The sequence below is a fragment of the Bos indicus x Bos taurus genome, chromosome 7 (genome assembly GCF_003369695.1).
Source record: "Bos indicus x Bos taurus breed Angus x Brahman F1 hybrid chromosome 7, Bos_hybrid_MaternalHap_v2.0, whole genome shotgun sequence".
NCBI classification, from domain to species: Eukaryota; Metazoa; Chordata; class Mammalia; order Artiodactyla; family Bovidae; genus Bos; species Bos indicus x Bos taurus.
Genome location: NC_040082.1, coordinates 29,556,325 through 29,574,542, shown reverse-complemented (window position 1 = coordinate 29,574,542; position 18,218 = coordinate 29,556,325). Strand labels below are relative to the sequence as shown.

At 41.3% G+C, this 18,218-nt stretch overlaps 1 protein-coding gene across 3 annotated transcripts in view; it reads left to right on the top strand.

Annotated features, from left to right (window-relative positions):
• The window catches only part of RASGRF2 (Ras protein specific guanine nucleotide releasing factor 2), a 266,845-nt gene that overhangs the window by 102,948 nt on the left and 145,679 nt on the right, over positions 1-18,218 (top strand). For all 3 annotated transcript variants that reach the window (XM_027545701.1, XM_027545703.1, XM_027545704.1), the window contains exons 5-9: positions 4,024-4,277; positions 9,528-9,607; positions 9,967-10,160; positions 16,800-16,909; positions 17,795-17,913. In XM_027545701.1, coding sequence (XP_027401502.1) covers positions 4,024-4,277; positions 9,528-9,607; positions 9,967-10,160; positions 16,800-16,909; positions 17,795-17,913 — 757 coding nt within the window. The remainder of the gene's footprint in view (positions 1-4,023; positions 4,278-9,527; positions 9,608-9,966; positions 10,161-16,799; positions 16,910-17,794; positions 17,914-18,218) is intronic.

The window sequence follows — 18,218 nt, the reverse complement described above, 5'->3', positions numbered from 1 at the left end:
GTTGTTTCTTTCTTGTTTAACATCCACATAATCAGCAACTCCTTCCATCTTACTGTCACAACTATACAACTTCTGAAATTAACCAGACCCTGGCACTCTCTCTAGTCTACTGTGTTTGATTTAAGTCATCTCGGTTTTGAGTTCCACAGTCTTAGTTGTCCTGTGTAAATGCACTGATTCAGCTGTGTTAATATTATGTTAAAAGGTGCACAGTTACAGAATTTTATTTCTTCTTCTTTTTTTCTTATTCCTATTTTCCTATGTTAGGTAATTATTCCCCTTCAGTTGCAATAAAGCTTTAAATATTGCTCAGAATTTGAAATAGAAAAGCTCCTTAGGACTAAGTTGCACTGTTTTCAGATTTCAAGAAATAACAAAGTAAAATAAAAACATTCCTCTCTTAGAATTTGAAAATCTTTAAATTAAATTTGGTTTATGTCATTGTAACAAGATGAATGCTGTTCAGTTCAGTTCAGTTCAGTTGCTCAGTCGTGTCCAACTCTTTGCGACCTCATGAATCGCAGCACGCCAGGCCTCCCTGTCCATCACCAACTCCCGGAGTTCACTCACACTTGTCCATTGAGTCAGTGATGCCATCCAGCCATCTCATCCTCTGTTGTCCCCTTCTCCTCCTGCCCCCAATCACCATTCTTTTAATAACATGCAGTTCCATATAAACAAAGATATCAGTAAAATACAATTGTAGTACTGTCCTGTTGTAGAAAATGCTAGCAAGTAAACAAGCCAGCTTTTGCACAGCAGGCAATATTGCTCAAGTAAATAGATTTTGTTTGTGTTAATCACTCAAGTCATGCCGGACACTTTGCAATCCCATGGACTGTAGCTAGCTCACCAGTCTCCTCTGTCCGTGGAATTCTCCAGGCAAGAATACTGGAGTAGGTTGCCATTTCCTTCTCTAGAGGATCTTTCTGACTCAGAGATCGAATCCAGATCTCCTGCATTGCAGGCAGATTCTTTTATTTAACACAAATTCAGTTGATTTTTGAAAATATTTCTGTTAAATAGAGGAATAATGATAAAATACATTTTATAGTTTCCTGTCTTCCTCTTTCATAATGGAAATAATTTTTTAAAAACCTTACTTTTAAATTTGTTAACAGGTTTTGAATTTGACTCGATTTCCCTTTATGTCCCCAATCAGACTAACGTCTCTGTGGAAAGGGATGTTTACAAATGAATTGTGTGTGTGTGTGTTAGTTGCTCAGTTGTGTCTGACTCTTTGCAACCCCATGGACTATAGCCTACCAGGCTTCTCTGTCCATGGGATTTTCCAGGCAAGAGTACTGGAGTGGGTTGCCATTTCCTTCTCCAGAGGATCTTCCCGACCCAAGGATCAAACCTGGGTCTCCCGCATTGTAGGCAGAGGCTTTACCATCGAAGCCACCAGGGAAGTCCCACAAATGAATTAGATACTCTATGCTGATCTTTACAAATAGCAACATAATTTTTTAACTTCAGGAGACCAAAAATTGAAATTGGTTCACAGAAATTTCCCATATGATTTATCCAAATAATATGCATATAATTTTCTCCACATAATTCTACTAAAATGTGTTTTTAATTTTTATTGCTTGAGATATGACAACTGTGTGAATGCCTGTTATGAAAATTGATAGTGTGCTGACATCAGTTGGTGAATGAGACAGTTTTAAATATTGCAAAAGAAGAATAGTTGTTTAAATGCATGATAATTGAGACCATATGGGTGAAATAGTATGAGAAAAAAGGAAAATAATCTGTTAAGAAGAAAACAATGATACTAAAGATGATTTGATAGTAATTTATTGCTTTCAATTATGTATGACTTTGCAACCTGCTTTGTTGCTTAATCTACTGCTTAGATATAACAAATACTAATAAATTATCATATAATTTTTCTTATATTTAGAAAGGACTTCAGATTTTGGGGTCAGTTATTTTGTAGATAAGGAAATGGAGCCCAGAGTTCAAGGTCACCCAGTAGGTTAAGTGGCAGAGCCTTTGGGTTCGGGATATGACATATACCTCTGTTTGCTGCTGCTGCTGCTAAGTCGCTTCAGTCGTGTCCGACTCTGTGCGACCCCACAGACGGCAGCCCACCAGGCTCCCCCGTCCCTGGGATTCTCCAGGCAAGAACACTGCAGTGGGTTGCCATTTCCTTCTCCAGTGCATGAAGGTGAAAAGAGAAAGTGAAGTCGCTCAGTCATGTCTGACTCTTAGCGACCCCATGGACTGCAGCCTACCAGGCTCCTCCGTCCATGGGATTTTCCAGGCAAGAGTACTGGAGTGGGGTGCCATTGCCTTCTCCGACCTCTCTGTTTAGCTCTCAGCATTTACCTGGGCATTTAAAAGATGCTCAGTAAACATTTGTTGGCTGAAATGCAAAGGCTAGCACACTTTGTCCAGTTGGCCTGTTATTTTTCAAATCCTATCTTGGGGATTCAGATCAGTTTTAGGGGCTTCCATCTTCCTACAACATTGATTTTTATTTTTATTTATTTTTTTCCCCACAAGATAACACCATTGTGAATTTTTAGTGTGTGTTTTTGCCCATGTGGCTGAGAAAGAGAGTCCTTATAGTTCTTAACAAAAAGCAGGTAAAAGAAGGGCAAGCCTGGTTGTAGCTTTCCTGTGTAACTTAACCAAGAAATTTAGTTTACTCATCTGTAAAAAGAAGGGGTCAGATGAGTTGATGTCTAACACTGTTTTTTTTTTAAGCTTAAAAAAAAAAACCTCAAATAGCCATAACAAAAAATCAAACCCAATTTAAAAATAGGCAAAGGACTTGAGTAGACATTTCTCCAAAGATGATACATATTTCTTTCAAAGATGATTCTTTAGAGAAATCACTAAGACTTGAAAAGATGATCAACATCACTAAGCCTCAGGGAAGTACGAATCAAAACCGCAGTGTAATATTATCGCACACCCATTAGGATGACTACTATAAAAAACCCCAAACACCCAATAACAAGTATTGTTGATGATACGAAGAAATTGGAACCCTTGTGCTCTGTTGGTGAGATTGTAAAATGGCTCAACTGTTATAGAAGACAGTATGGTGGTTCCTCAAAAATTTAAAAATAGAACTACCAGCAATCCCACTTCTGAATATTTATCCAAAATAATTGAAAGCAGGATTTTGAAGAGATACTTCTACTCCTGTATCCATTGCAGCATTATATGTAATAGCCAAGAGGTGAAAGCACCCCAAATGTTCATCAACAGATAAAAGGATAAACAAAATGTTATATATCTATATACACATACATATACAGAGTGGAATATTATTCAGCCTTAAAAAGAAAGGAAATCCTGACACATGCTACAACACGGATGAACCTTGAGGCCATTATACTAAGTGAAATAAACCTGTTACAAAAAGATACTGAATGATGCCACTTATGTAAGTTATCCAAAGTAGTTAAATTCATAAAAACAGGAAGTAGAATGGGAATTACAAGGGGCTGAGGGAAGGGGGAAATGGAGAGTTGTTTAACGATTATAGAGTTTGAGTTTCACAAGATGAAAATGTTCTGGAGATCTGTATGTGCAACAGTGTGATTTTACTTAACACTACTGAACTATACACTTAAAAATGGTTAAGACAGTACGTTTTATGTTATGCGTGTGTTTTTTTTTTTACCACAATTAAAAAATGTTAATACCTGACTTTATGTTGTTAAAGAATAAGCCTTCGATTTATTCCTTTCTTGAAATGTTAACAACTAAATATGTGTAATATTATTATATTCTGTTGTCCTTCTAGGCAGGCCTAAACAGCTTAAGCTATTGAAGAAACTTGAAAAGCTGAGGAAAAGTATTGTTTTAAAACTCACCTTTTTTTTTTTTCCTGCTATCTGGTCCAAACCTGACATTATTTATTCTGTGGTGGGCCCACCAGTGCTCCAGTGAAGGAGCACGATACACGCGGCACAGGATGGACACCCTACCGACCAGCTTAAGAAGCCTGCCTCACCCCTCCCTGAGATTCACTTCTGTTTTGTTGCCGCTGCTCTGTAGGTTCAGAGCTTCATGCGAGGGTGGTTATGTAGAAGGAAATGGAAGACCATCGTGCAGGATTACATTTGTTCTCCTCACGCCGAAAGCATGAGGAAGAGAAACCAGATCGTGTTCACCATGGTGGAGGCCGAGTCGGAGTACGTTCACCAGCTCTACATCCTCGTCAATGGCTTCCTGAGGCCCCTGCGCATGGCGGCCAGCTCCAAGAAGCCCCCCATCAGCCACGACGACGTCAGCAGTATTTTTCTCAACAGGTTTGTCTTGGATAAGTAAAAGTTGTGTGAAAAACCTATCTGTAGTTTTTAAAGGAAGTTTTACTTCACTCGTAAAAGAAGAGGTATCATAAATTCACCTGTACGAGCTTATGATATTGAAAATAAGAAAGCTGTCATTGGTGTTTCATTATTAGCCCATGTTTTCTTATTTTTATCTGGTATGTTCGCATCTAGTTTTTTCTCTCTCTCTTTTTTTCTATTTGACATGGCATTACCTACTGCTACCCCTCTGACATCTTGTCGTTGTGTGTGTGTTGGGGAAAATTACCTCCTTCATAACCTGAGGGAAATGGAAGTGATTAATAGCTCTTCACATGTAACTTACACAGAAGTACTTTAGGAAGAACAAAAATTAACAGAGGGTCTGAGTATCTCTTAGTAAATTTATTTGCTCAATAAATATTTGTAGTGCGTTTACTGCTGAGGATTCATCAGTGAACAAAGCAGAAGGTCCCTGCCTTCATAGAACTTAAATTCTGATGTGGGAATATAGACAATGAACAGTGAATAAGTGAAAGATGCAGTATTTTATCGGAGAAGGCAATGGCACCCCACTCCAGTACTCTTGCCTAGAAAATCCCATGGACGGAGGAGCCTGGTGGGCTGCAGTCCATGGGGTCGCTAAGAGTTGGACACAACTGAGCGACTTCACTTTGACTTTTCACTTTCATGCTTTGGAGAAGGAAATGGCAACCTACTCCAGTGTTCTTGCCTGGAGAATCCCAGGGACGGGGAGCCTGGTGGGCTGCCATCTATGGGGTCACACAGAGTCGGACACGACTGAAGCGACTTAGCAGCAGCAGCAGCAGCCGCGGTATTTTATATTGTGATTAGTGCTGTGGAAGAAATAAAGAAGGAAAGGGGAGATGGGAGAAAGGGGACTGTTAGGGTATTTTACTTAACATTTTAGTTATTTATTTGTTTTTGAGTGCTGCTTCAGCTTCCCAGGTGGTATAGTTGTAAAGAACCCACCTGCTAATGCAGGAGACATAAGAGACCCGTGTTCAATCCCTACGTTGGAAAGATTCCCTGGAGGAGGGCATGGCGGCCCACTCCAGCATTCTATTTTACTTAACATTTTAGTTATTTATTTGTTTTTTAAGTAGATAAAAACATGCATTTAACCATGCATTTACATGGTTAAAAAAATTAAAACAACATGAGAACATCAAACAGCTTTGAACTCTGTCTCTCCCCACCCCATTTTCCTCACTTGCTATCTGTAACTGTTTTCATTAGTTTTCTATATAGCCTTACAGTGTTTCTTGATGTAGGTCAATCGAATTTGAATATAATTTTATTTCCCCCCCTCTAACACAAAAGGCAAGTACTTTAACACGTGCCTGCTTTTTACAGATATGTATTAAACTTAACAGTATGTCCTGGACATCTTTCCATATTTGATATATAGAGACAGTATTCTATTTTTCAAAAGATTGCTACATGGTATTACATTATGAGAATGTCCCATAGTTTTTCTATAGCCAGTTTTTAGAAAGACCTCAATGATAATGTTAACATTTGAGCAGAGACTGCGGTTGATGAGAAGGCAAGCCATGTGGCTGCCCGAGGGGAGAGAGACGCACACAGAGGAGGTGCCCTGTGCAAAGGGCCCGAGGCTGGAGCCTGCCGGGCTTGCCAGTGTCAGAGCAGATGAAGGGAGATGTCAGAGGGGTAACAGTTAAGGCATTGTAAAGATGTTTTCTTTTACTCTAAATGAGATGGGGAGAGATTGGTGGGGTTTTAAGGAGAAGCATTCCATGACGTGATTTAGGTTTTAAAAGTTCCCCCTGGTTTTCTCTTTTGAGTATAGACTGTGGGCAGATCAGTTTTGTGCCTATTTCAATAAACCAGGTGAGAGATGACTGTAGCAGGGAGGCCTATTAGGTGGGGCTAGTGCAGTAATCTAGGCAAGAGATGATGGAGGTAATGATAAGTGATTAAATTCTGAGTGTGTTTTTAACATAGAGCCAATAAAATTTGCTGATGAGTTTGAAGTGGATTTTGAAGGAAAGTCCAGGGTTTTGGGTCTGAATAACTAGAACGATGGAGCTGCTATTTATTAAATTGGGAAGATTGACATAAGAACAAGTTTATGGGAAAAGACCAAGAGTTTTTATCTCGAACTTGTCAAGTCTGAGATGCTGTTAGCCAGATGTAGAAATCAAGGGAGCAGGGTTGGATGTTAGTCTGGAGTTCAGGGGAGGAGTTCAGGGCTGGAGGTATAAATTTTGGAGTCTAATAGCATATGAATAGTGTTTAAAGTTGTTTGTCTGAATGTGATTACCAAGGGAGTGAGTACAAATAAATGAGAGAAGAGGACCAAGGACTGAGCCCTGGGATATTCCAACATTTAGAGGTTAGGAGTATGAAGAGCCACAGCAGGGAGGGTGAACTGGAAGATTAGGATTGACTTGTGTGTACTGCCATGCGTAAAGTAGAAAGCTAGTAAAAGCTTACTGCATAGAGCAGGGAGCTCAGCTTAGTGCTCTGTGTTGACCTAGATGGATGGGATTGGGGTAGTGGGATGGAAGTTCAAGAGGAAGGGGATGTATGTATACATATAGCTGATTCACTTGTGTGCAGCAGAAATTAACACCACATTGTAAAGCAGCTGTACCCCTTCAAAAAATTATAATGAAGAGGATCAGCTAGGGTTGTAGGATACAAACCAGGAGATGGGTTGTCCTGGAAACCAGTGCAAGCAGGAACAAACAACTATGTCAAAAGGTCAAATAAAACAATAACTGAGAGCTGACTGTGGGTTTAACAACTTGGAACTTATTAGCAATTTTGATGAGGGACCAAAACCTGATTTGGTGAGAAGGGGAATTGGAATTAGAGTTAGTGTAGAAAACTATTTCAAGGAGGGTTGCTATAAAGAGGATCAGAGAAACAGAGTGGTACCTGGAGGTAAATAAAGAAATATAAAGTTGTGTGTGTGTTTGTGCATGTGTTTAGATGGGATAAAAATGACACCAACAGTGATGAGGCGGCGGGGGGAAGGGATATGGGAAAGAGAGGGAAGAATTGCTGGAGCGGGTACTTGGACAGGCAGAAGTGGATAGAATGTGGTGAACAAGTCAAGAGCTTGACTTTAAGTGGGAGCATGGACAGGGAAGGAATAATACCTGGACACATCGTGTGGTTAGGAATCAAGGATAGCAAGTGGCAGTGCTGATGGGAGGGAAGTGCTGGAGTCAGGGAAGAGAGGGAAAGGTGTGAAATGATAATCAAGGAGAACAGGGCAGTGAATGGATGAGGGAAATGTAATAGAACTGCAGATATTAGGCTTGTGGCTATGACTTTACAATGAGACTATTCAGGATGGTTTTATGTTGTTCTTAACCACCTTCAGCTGCATAGGTGCTGGTAAAGAGTGGGCAAAGGGTTGAGTTTAACTAGTATTGGTGTGTATGAGGCTAATATGATGAACTGAAAACAGAAGGGAGTTGAAGGTGTGTGCAAGGAAGGGGTTATAACACTGAACCATGAGATCTAAACTGTGGAGAATGGGAAATGATGTTGTGAGGGGATTTTGGTCAGTAATAAGGCAGCAGGATCAATGGTCTCGGGTCCTGATGGTGGGAAGGGATTTGGGGAGTCAGGTTTCTAAAGATAATGAACTTGGAGGTAAGGGGATGGTCACAGAGCAGTGTCCCTGAAACTGAGATAAGGGAGAGGATGCGGTTATGGACAACGAGACGGTCTAGGGTACGATTAAGAGAGTGTTGTCTGAGGTCAGTGGAAGACAAGACCTTCGGAGAAAGAGATTCAAACACCCGAGAAAGGCCAGGTCATTGGAATGTTGTTTGTGCGCATATTGGAGTCACCAAGAATTGTTTCACCTGTTTTCTATTTAAATACCAAAATATGAAGGTAGATATTCCAGTTAGTTTTCAGTGTAGGCAAGAGGAACCTCCTCTGTGATTGGAGGGAATTCACTGCTTATAGGTTCCTTAGGAAGGGCTGGGGCACAAGTCAGACAGCAGGCCTGGACCACTGAATTCAAGGGCACAGCACCACAAATACAACCCAGAGGTTAGAAAACTACTGCTTCCGCTGTTGCCACCGCAGCGGCCTCTCAACCACATCAGACTGGTGCCTAGAAACTAGACCACTGAGGCTAGGCACTGAAATTGCCCCCAAAGCACATGTGCATGACTGACTTTCAGTAACAGGAAGATGGCCTCTGCTGCTGCCTTTCATGTCTTACTATGTGCGTCCATGGGTGGGACTGAATTTACATCTAGAACCCTCTCTGCAAGGGACTCTGGAAAATGTAGTTTTAGTTCCCCGTCCTCTCTACCTAGAAGGACGATGGAATGGAGATTGAAGGACTAATCTACAACACCTACCAAAGTAGATTTGGTTGAAATCCTAAAACAACAAACACCGCTTAGTTAAAATTTCTATGAAAGAAAACAAATCACAGTCTACAAGGAGCATCTATCGTGTTCCATGGGCCATTCACAGAAAGTAAGGATTTCCCATTGATGTTTCTTGTTGTGGACTTTGACTTATAACAAACCCAAGTATGTCACTGACATGAATAATCCTGTTTTTGGTTGTGTTGATGTGTTAGTTCAGAAAAACCTTCAAAAGCTCGTTCCAGTAGATTAATTCTAGTGAGGAGAAAGCAAATATTACTTTGATAACTCCCCTTCTTAAACCTTTTAGAAGTTTGGATCTTTAATTGATGCAATCTTCATTCTAATATATTTATGTAGGCTACATTCTTTACAGAAGATTCCTTTACCTTTCTGGCATGAGGGTTTTAGGAGTGGTTATGGTAGAGGTCTGTCAAGTCTTCTCTCTGTCAAAACTCATTTTAGTGAAAGAGAATTATCATTTAGAATTAAATCTGAAGAGAAGGATCTTAACTAATTTTCTGATTATCAGTTGAAGTGCTACATCCTAACAGTAGAAAGCTGTTTTTATCAATATTATAAGTTGATAAAGAGGGCTATATGACACTGATTTGGTGCTTACTGTCTTCCAGTATTTGGGGCTTAGCTCAGAATTTTCATTGAGGTTTTAGTGTTGTTGAAAGATAAACTGCTTTCTGGGGGCTGATATAATCCATGTCTTTATTGATTGTATGGTTCCAAGGCCCTCAGAGACATGTATATCATGTACTTAAGGCTTTAAGGATTCAGTGAACTTCTTTAACAAACTAGATACTTTATAGTGATTAAATTATATTATTTTTTCCATTTTTTTTTATAGTGAAACAATCATGTTTCTTCACGAAATATTTCATCAAGGACTGAAGGCAAGAATAGCCAACTGGCCTACTTTAATTTTAGGTAAGTGCATGCTTTGAAAAGTTTCTCTTAATGTGGCTGCAATAAAGAGTAAAACAGTTTCAATGTTATTCATCCTAAATTGTTTGAACTTCCCTGATGACCTGGGAGCTTCTGTGGGCACGGGGACTCTGCCTTTTTTGACTCTTCCCCGTGGCCCGTCAAGGTTCTTTGGGGACTAGAGTTGGGCTCTGCCGAGGGGTGCATTCTACCAGGTCAGTCATTCTGGCATCTGCACTGGGCTGTGTAGCCTGAAACCTGGCTCCGGGGGCCGCTCTCTGCCATTCCTGCAGAGTGAGCAGTCTGTCCCTGTCCCGTGGGTAATTTACTGAGAGACGGCCATGTTTGCTTCTTCTTTCCAGCTGATCTGTTTGATATTTTGCTCCCCATGCTGAACATTTATCAAGAATTTGTGCGTAATCACCAGTACAGCCTCCAAGTGCTCGCCAATTGTAAGCAAAACAGAGACTTTGACAAACTCTTAAAACAGTATGAAGCCAACCCTGCCTGTGAGGGGAGGATGCTGGAGACGTTCTTGACATATCCAATGTTTCAGGTAAGTCACCCAGGATGTGTCTTATAAGTCACTGATTCCAGCTCGATGTGACTGATACCCAGTGTGACCAGCATGAGATGTGCAAGTGTTCCGTGTGGGAGGTTGTGACACCTCCTCTGTCATCTTGAGCTTGACCCTGAGATAAACAAATCTTTGCCACACATTCTCTCCAGTCTGTCTAGTGTTTGTAAGAAAACCAGGCATTTTTGAGACAATTAAATCAGGAGTGATTTTTTTTTTTTTTTTAAAGCAGCACAAATTTCACTCTGCAGAAAGATTCCTCACAGACCTCTTCCATGGAGTCTCCTCCTCCAGCATGTTTAAAAATATTATTGGGTTTACAGAAATAGGCTGCCGTGCAAATGTTCCAGTGCGGGCTGGTTGCATAAAAGGTTCTGGGGCCGGGGGGTGGGGTGGGGGGTAGGAAGGACTGCTGGGAAGGTGTTTGTTTTCCTGCCCTGTTCTTGTTGCTGCCGAGTCTCCCTTGGCCGGAGCTCTGCAGAACGCAAGAAGAACCTTCCCCATCACAGAGGCTGTGGGGAGACGAAGGAGCCAGAGGCTCCTGGCCCCTAGTCAGGTTGCTCCAGTGAATCTAGGACTTGTCCCGACCTTCACTTTTGGGGGTTAGAGCAACCCCAAAGATCAAGTACACTTGTGCCTTTCCTGTATCTAAGACTTCACCACTCTTTAGTGAGAGCTGCAGAGGCCAAAATGTGAATTGAATCTCCTATCCTTTTAAAAAGTGTTGATTTTGTTCTTTTGGAAAAGCATCGAGTGTTCCCGTTGTGGAATTTGTGGGGCTTCAATCCAGCCCTCCAAATTGTTATGTGGCAAACCGACTCTTCTAATCATGTGTGTTATGGTTTCTGTGGAGGGCTTTGTCCCTCTGAACGGATATCTCTGACCTCAGCTGATCGTTTCATAGCCTCTGAGAGAGATGCTGCTCTGGTTCATAATTGTTTGTCTTAAAGTTTGTCTCTCCTGCTTGAAATCCTGGAAGTCACTGTAGAAGTTTAGTAAGATTTTAAAAAATCAAAAGGATGCATGTGTAACAACTTAAGTATAGTGAAACTTTGTAATGCCCTTGTGTTTTTTCTTTACCATGGAACTGAATTGTTTAACTCTTTGCCTCTCTGAACAAATATTCCATAAGAGAAACTACAAAGAAAAAAATGAGTTTTAAAAACCTTATACAAAATTATAATTTGAGATTTTGTTTAGAGTGAAACAAAATTTTATTCAATGTTCTGAGATTCTATTTGAATCTTTGGCAATTAGCTCTAGGTTATGATTAAATTCTCTAAATCCTGTCTGCCTAGCAACCCTCAACTCAGGTGGATAAACAAAGGTAGGGTTGTGAAAGATGCATGGAACATTCAGAGAGGAACCTCACTCCCTTCCTGAAAGCCCACGAATGCCTTTTCAAGTATTGTTTATTTCCCTTCGTGTGTCTCTCAGTGGTTTAAAATGCAAGAACTGTACTTGAATTTTAGATCAGGTGTCCAAACAGTTGAATGTAGGGCCTTGGAAAGGCCTTTGGATTTCTTAAAAATGCTGAGACAGTCTTCTTCTAACCTTCTTTTCTCCGCCTGGAGTTTAAGCCCAATAACAACAACTTGGCATTTTGATTGATCCCAGGGAATGAATTCCCATAATGTCCAAAAGGGACCATTGGATTGGGAGTATTTAGGAGACCTGCATGTCCTGCTCTCCCTTCAGTGGTAGCATTGGGAAACTTAACTGAACCAATCTGAATTTCTGTTTCTTAAGTTTAAAATTGGGACAGTTGAGCTCTAAATATCTCCCAGAGCCCTGGCTCTCTGGGGGACCAGACTAGAAATTTGAGCTGGGTAACTAACTAACCTTCTAAGTCTCAGATCCCTCCCTCCAGATCCTAGAATTAAGCTAAAGGGTCAGATGTTGAGATTGTCTGTTTTTTTTTTGAGACTAGGGTAACCAGCGGGTGCTGGAAGAAGCCTCAAACTTAAAAGAATTTAGCCAAAATTGGTGCAACTGCAAGAAATGTGCAAATTGAAAGAGCTCTGAATTCTGCTCTTATTTATTTGCTTCTCCAAAACTGTTTTCCTTCTCTCTAGCTATTTTGAACAGACCAAGAGCAGAAAACGTTGGAGTTGCTGCCCAAATGCCTTATTCTCCCTCCTGTCTTCTTCCTAGGAGAGACCACGTAGAACACTTGGGAGAAAACTGCCCTTTCTAGAAACTTGAAGGTTTTTCTTGCTAGGTTCATTCTATACTTCTTGTTCCCTTTGGGTCCTTTGCCTGAGGAACCCTGAGGCGTTTGCTCCCTCAGATGGTCTGCTTCCCTCTGCATAAATTGTATTAGCAGTGGTACTTCTGCACATCTGCCTTGCTCCAATGTAAGCTGGACACCTTGGGATAAGACTGGGGTGTGATGCTTTTTTCCTTAGATCAAGAGTGTAAGAGGTGACCTTAGCTCGTACTGCCAAGAGGCCACTGCCGACTCTAGATATGGAGGCAAAAGTTGGTATGGGGGCCAAAGGAGGAAGAGAAGTAAATGGAAACTTTTAGCCTGTGTATATTTAGAGAAGTGTTATATTCCACCTCTTCTGGGCTGTTTGTTGAGTAGGTCAGTTGTTACTGTGAGTGAATTAGGCTGAGCTATGGAAACATGGAGGAATTATAGTGAATGTATCCTTAATTGATGATGCAGTGAATTGGACTATAGTCCAATAGTCAATTGGACTATTAATATCAGACAAGAAAGTTTGTGTTACCAAGATATGTGTTATAGACAATACAGTAGTGATTAACTTAATTTTTATTTAGCAAAAACTGGTTTGGCTAGTACTATTTAAATTGTCTTCAGCTGCTCATATATCCATAGATGAGCAAATCATGAAATATGCTTCTGAGAAGGACAGTGCTGTTAGAGGTCCTCCAGGAAGTAACCACTTGCTTCTCTACTTACCTATTTACTGTAACTAAAGAGCAAGCTAATTAGTGTCTAAAGGTGACAGTATTATTTCATAATTGAAAGAATTATGATTCATCTAGACAATACTTACTATGATCCTTGGGTTTTGGGGGGTGTGTGTGCGCACTGAGTCATATGTGACTTTTTGTGACCCCATGGGGTGTGTGTGTGTGTGTGTGTGTGTGCGCGTGCATGCACGTGCATGAGCGCTCACTCTTATCTGACTCTTTGCAACCCCATGGACTGTAGCCCACCAGGTTCCTCTGTCCATGGAATTTTCCAGGCAAGAATACTGGAGTGGGTTGCCATTTCCTCCTCCAGGGGATTTTTCCGGCCCAACCCAGGTATCGAACCCTTGTCTTTTACATCTCCTATGTCTCCTGCATTTGCATGTGGATTTTTTTTACCGCTGCACCACCTGGGAAGCTCCAAGGTCTTTTGCGGGGACAGATTTATAATCAGTTCTTGAATATGTCAGATGAGCTCTTTGGAGCGCTGTCCATTTCTCTCTGCAGAAGTCCTTCACCTGCTTTTTGGTCGTTTCAGGATTCTTGGTTTCTCTACCAGAAAGTGAGATGGGCCAGTTACTTTCAAATCCATCCACTTGACACTTAGCCAAGGAGCTTTCTAAAATAGATTTAATGATTTGGGGAGGACCATGAAGCTATTGACTGAGCTTGGTTTTGTGGATTTTCAGAACATTATAAGCAGTCAGGCTCTCCCACTCCTGCCCTCCACTTGTTATGAAAAATTGAGTACCTTAGCTATTGATTGCCTTGATTTTCTTGTAGAACTACTAACTTAGAGGCAAACTTTTATCAGTCATGGCATTGTACAAAAGGGATATTTGAAAGCATACTTATCCCAGCAGCCTTCACCAAGAGGAATGGCCCAACCAGCTGTCTTAGTGAGAAGTTTATGGGGTAGAGAGTCACAAAGCCTCACATTAGCTTCAGAGGAAGGGTTCTCTTGTGACCCATCCTCCTATAACTGAGGATACTACACTTCCAAAACCCTGACTTGATGACAGTCTCTAGGACATGATCCTAGAGTATGAACTGCTGATAGATGTCTGTGCTTAGGGCACTGCCCTCTGTACCCATGGGTGATCTGGGTATGCAGTAAATATTAGCAAATGACTCAGTGAAGGCAAGAGAGGAACAGCAGATTTGTAGATAGAGCTGACAAAGCCTCAGGTCAACATGAAAGGAGCTACCCACAGAGTCTGGGAAGCTGCTTTACTTTCTTCATTCTTAGGGGTCCTTTCAAAGGCTGAGTAAGACCCCCAGTCCCTGCAGAGACACCCACTAGACTAGTGCACTGGTCAGAGCTGGGCTCATGGTTGGCTCTGCCATTTACTGTGAGGCCACTTTGGGCAAGTTATGGAACCTCTTCATGCTTTGTGTCCTTGTCCATAAAGTGGGGAAATGATCCTTATGTTTTGCTGGAGGATGGATGCAAACCTCAAACTCCCAATCTGACCCATAGCGGACAGCACTATGGTAGCTGTTGTTCATGCAGGTTTTTATTAAAATTAAACCCACTGCCCCTGCTTTCTAACAATTTTTTGTTTATAAGCCAGTAAAAAATATGTCAAGTTAAATCAACATATTTAACTTGAGTTAATTCTTCATTGTGTTCTATTAAATCCTCCACAGGGTTGGTGGCGTTTCTGCTTTTGAGAGAATTCAGATAGATAGTCTGTTCATTAATAAAAGCATAAACAAATGATCTAATTAAGCAATACTGCTTACTGCTAGAAGGATGAGTTGAGGTAAAGCGGGATCAGAATGTAATAAGGGTAAACATATCTTTTCCCACATTTTGATTCTTAAAGAGAACATTGCAATAGGATTGTCTATTAAAAAATTGTAAACAGACAAATAAATCTAAAATACAGACTCAAGTGACTTGCTGATAACTGTATCTTTTCCCCTATGAACCAGTTTTCAAAAATTATGATTGAGAAATATATGATTATATTAAAAATCTAAAGAAACAGTTGTTTCTTTGTGCCTTATTATCTTCATGTGTTCTTGGTTGTTGGGGGCCAGAGTGAGGTACTCCGCCCATGGCAAAGGTCATGAGGAAGGAGGCTCGACATACGCAAAGGCGGGATCGAGCCTCAGGAGTCCCCCTGGAAATCCTCGAGCGTCTACCCCCATAACCAGAGCCTGCCTACTTTACTACTTTGTGCTCTTACCTACACCTCTGACTTTACAGGGGGCTGTCCCCCACCACCTCTTTCGGAGAAGGAGTTAACCTAGAGCTCCAGTCAATAAAAACTCTTGGGTGTGACAAGAGTGTTTTAACCTACAAACTCCTCTGAAGGTTCTCTAGCCTGCCTGACAGACTCGTCCGGCCACATGTGATTGCTCACAGCCTCCCAACCGTGAGAGGCACGAGATGCTTTAAACCTTCTAAAAACAGGTTCCTTAGAAAAGTTAGAAAACTATTAGTATAAGTATAATGGGCTAATTAGAAATTGTGTTGGTGAAGGGTTTTTCATTTGTTGAGCCAACGTTTGTTGCTAAGTCTCCATATCCCCTGACCTTACACACATTAATGAATATATAGAATTAACCTTTGATATTAATCACGTTAGACCTTAGGCTAAGTAAATTCTTTCCTTAACTAAAACCCACTACACCCTCACCCTGTAGGAATGTAACTTTATTTGGGTGGCGTCTGTTTTGAGAAATAAGTGTCCTGATTGACTGACCGCTGTCACAAGGAGAGGGTCGTAAATTGTCAGCAGGCCCCCCTGGCCAGAAGATGATGTAACACCCCTAAGACCTCTGTATACATTTGTATGAAGCACCTGACTTTGATAAAAGTCAGGACTGCTGACCCCGCGTGACTTTTGTATAACATCTCAGTGTATAAAAACAGACTCTGGAAAATAAAGAATTGGGATCAGTTTCTCGAAATACTGGTCTCCCCATGTCGCTCTCTCTCTCACTCTGGCTGAGTCTCCATCTGGAGCGCGGAACCCACCATGCTTACTAAGTATGCCTGGGCTTCTAAGATCCGACCGGGGAGGCCTCAGTGTCTCCTCTCCTTCGGGAGAACGGAAGGACGCCTGCGGCCTACGTAAGTGGTGCAAACTTCTTGTCTTGAAGTTTTATTGGTCTCCCGCGTAAACCAAGCTACTCAGCCTCTTTTCTCCACTGAATTTTCCTACTGAGCTATCCTTATTCTATTACTCTTTATATCTTTAATTAATATCTAATTGAAGCTATTGTATCCTGATCCTCGCCTATGCCGTCTCTCCTTCGAATACCCTGGATCAGCCGGGGCTGGTCCCCGGCACTTGGTGAAGTTTTTGCGTGTGTGAGGTTTGAAACATAGTTCATTTTAAATGTATTTCTTAAAAATATTTGTTTGTGGGGATTCAAACAAATGTTTGAAGCCTAATATTCAAACTGAGTGGTCCAGTGGCTGACTCCGCACTCCCAATGCAGGGGGCCTGGGTTTGATCCCTGGTCAGGGAACTAGATCCCAGATGTGCAGCTAAGACCCAGTACAGCCAAATAAATAACTACTTTAAAAAATATATTTGTAAAACAGCCAGACGTGTCAGAGTAGAGATGAGCTCTTCAGAAGTGGTGATGGTGCAGTAGAGAAGGTCTAGTGTTACTCACCCAGCCCTCCTTCTCACGCTGGCCTTGCTTTGCTTCTAGATCCCCAGGTATATCATCACGCTTCATGAACTCCTGGCTCATACACCCCATGAGCACGTGGAGAGAAAAAGTCTGGAGTTTGCGAAATCCAAACTAGAGGAACTGTCCAGGTACGTGAAGAATTTATAATAAAGGCTTGATATGGCAAAGTAGCATGTTAGTCTTTTGTGAAGACCTGATGTAGACTCTGGGAGTTGGTGATGGACAGGGTGGCCTGGCGTGCTGTGGTCCATGGGATTGCGAAGAGTCGGACATGACTGAACTGAACTGAATGTTTATGTCCACGGGAACAAGAAGCAAGACATAAGCGGCTTCTCAGATTTCCCTGAACATTAAATGCTAGCTTCTGAGATGGTGCTAAATCAGCATGCACATTAATTTTAACCAAGAAAAAATTATATATATATAACATTTATATAATAAGTATAATTATATATATATAAAATCTTTGAGAATGATTTTATGTCATTTAAGTTTATATAATTGAGATTAGACACATTTTGGTTTAAGTTTGAAAAGATTCACATTTCTTTCATTATAATAGGAAGATGGTTAGTTGCGTTTTTGTATGCATATTTGGTAAGAAGTTGGAGAATGTATATTTTCGATTGATCGGTGACTTTTCAGTGTTTCAGGCATTTCTTTACAGCTGTGTTCCTTTAACTTATAAGGGACAAATATAAATAGTGTATATAGTATAAAGGTCTCTAGTTTGCTCCACCTCTAAGAAACGGCGTCCTAATTTCAATGAAAGAAGCTGTTCATAAAATAATGTGTTGCTTTCCTATTGCGTTTATAAGCAACGGTTCCAGAATACTCCATTTGCTTTGCTTTGAGTCATGACTTGATGAAGGTTAGAAGTCCAGTGTGACTTACCCTACATCTCCAGTTAAACTGATACAAGGTCAAACACTTGCTTCCCAGATGGAGCTCTGTTGCTTACCCACTGGGATAATAGAAGATCTCTCACTGTGGTCCTGTATTGTATTTGACAGGGTCATGCATGATGAAGTGAGTGACACCGAAAACATAAGGAAGAACCTTGCCATAGAAAGAATGATCGTCGAGGGCTGTGATATTTTGCTGGACACCAGCCAGACTTTCATCCGCCAAGGTAAGTCCCTGTTCAGCGGACTTACCAGCTAAGTGGTCTCTGTACCCGTCACCTATCACAGGCAGATCCAGGAAAGCGTGGTGGAGCAGGCTTGATTAGGCTGTTTGCTTGATGCTGTTCGTGCAGGACGTCCCCATGGCCTTGGCCGAGGCTGTGGTTGAGGCCCACCTTTGTGCTGTTTCTTTTCAGGGGCCATGAAAAACAGCAACACAATACTAGTAAAGCACGAGTGGGACAGTAAGTTACATTCTGACTGGACCCTGCTCCTCAGTGGACCCGACATTCTCTACAGCTCCAAGGAGGAC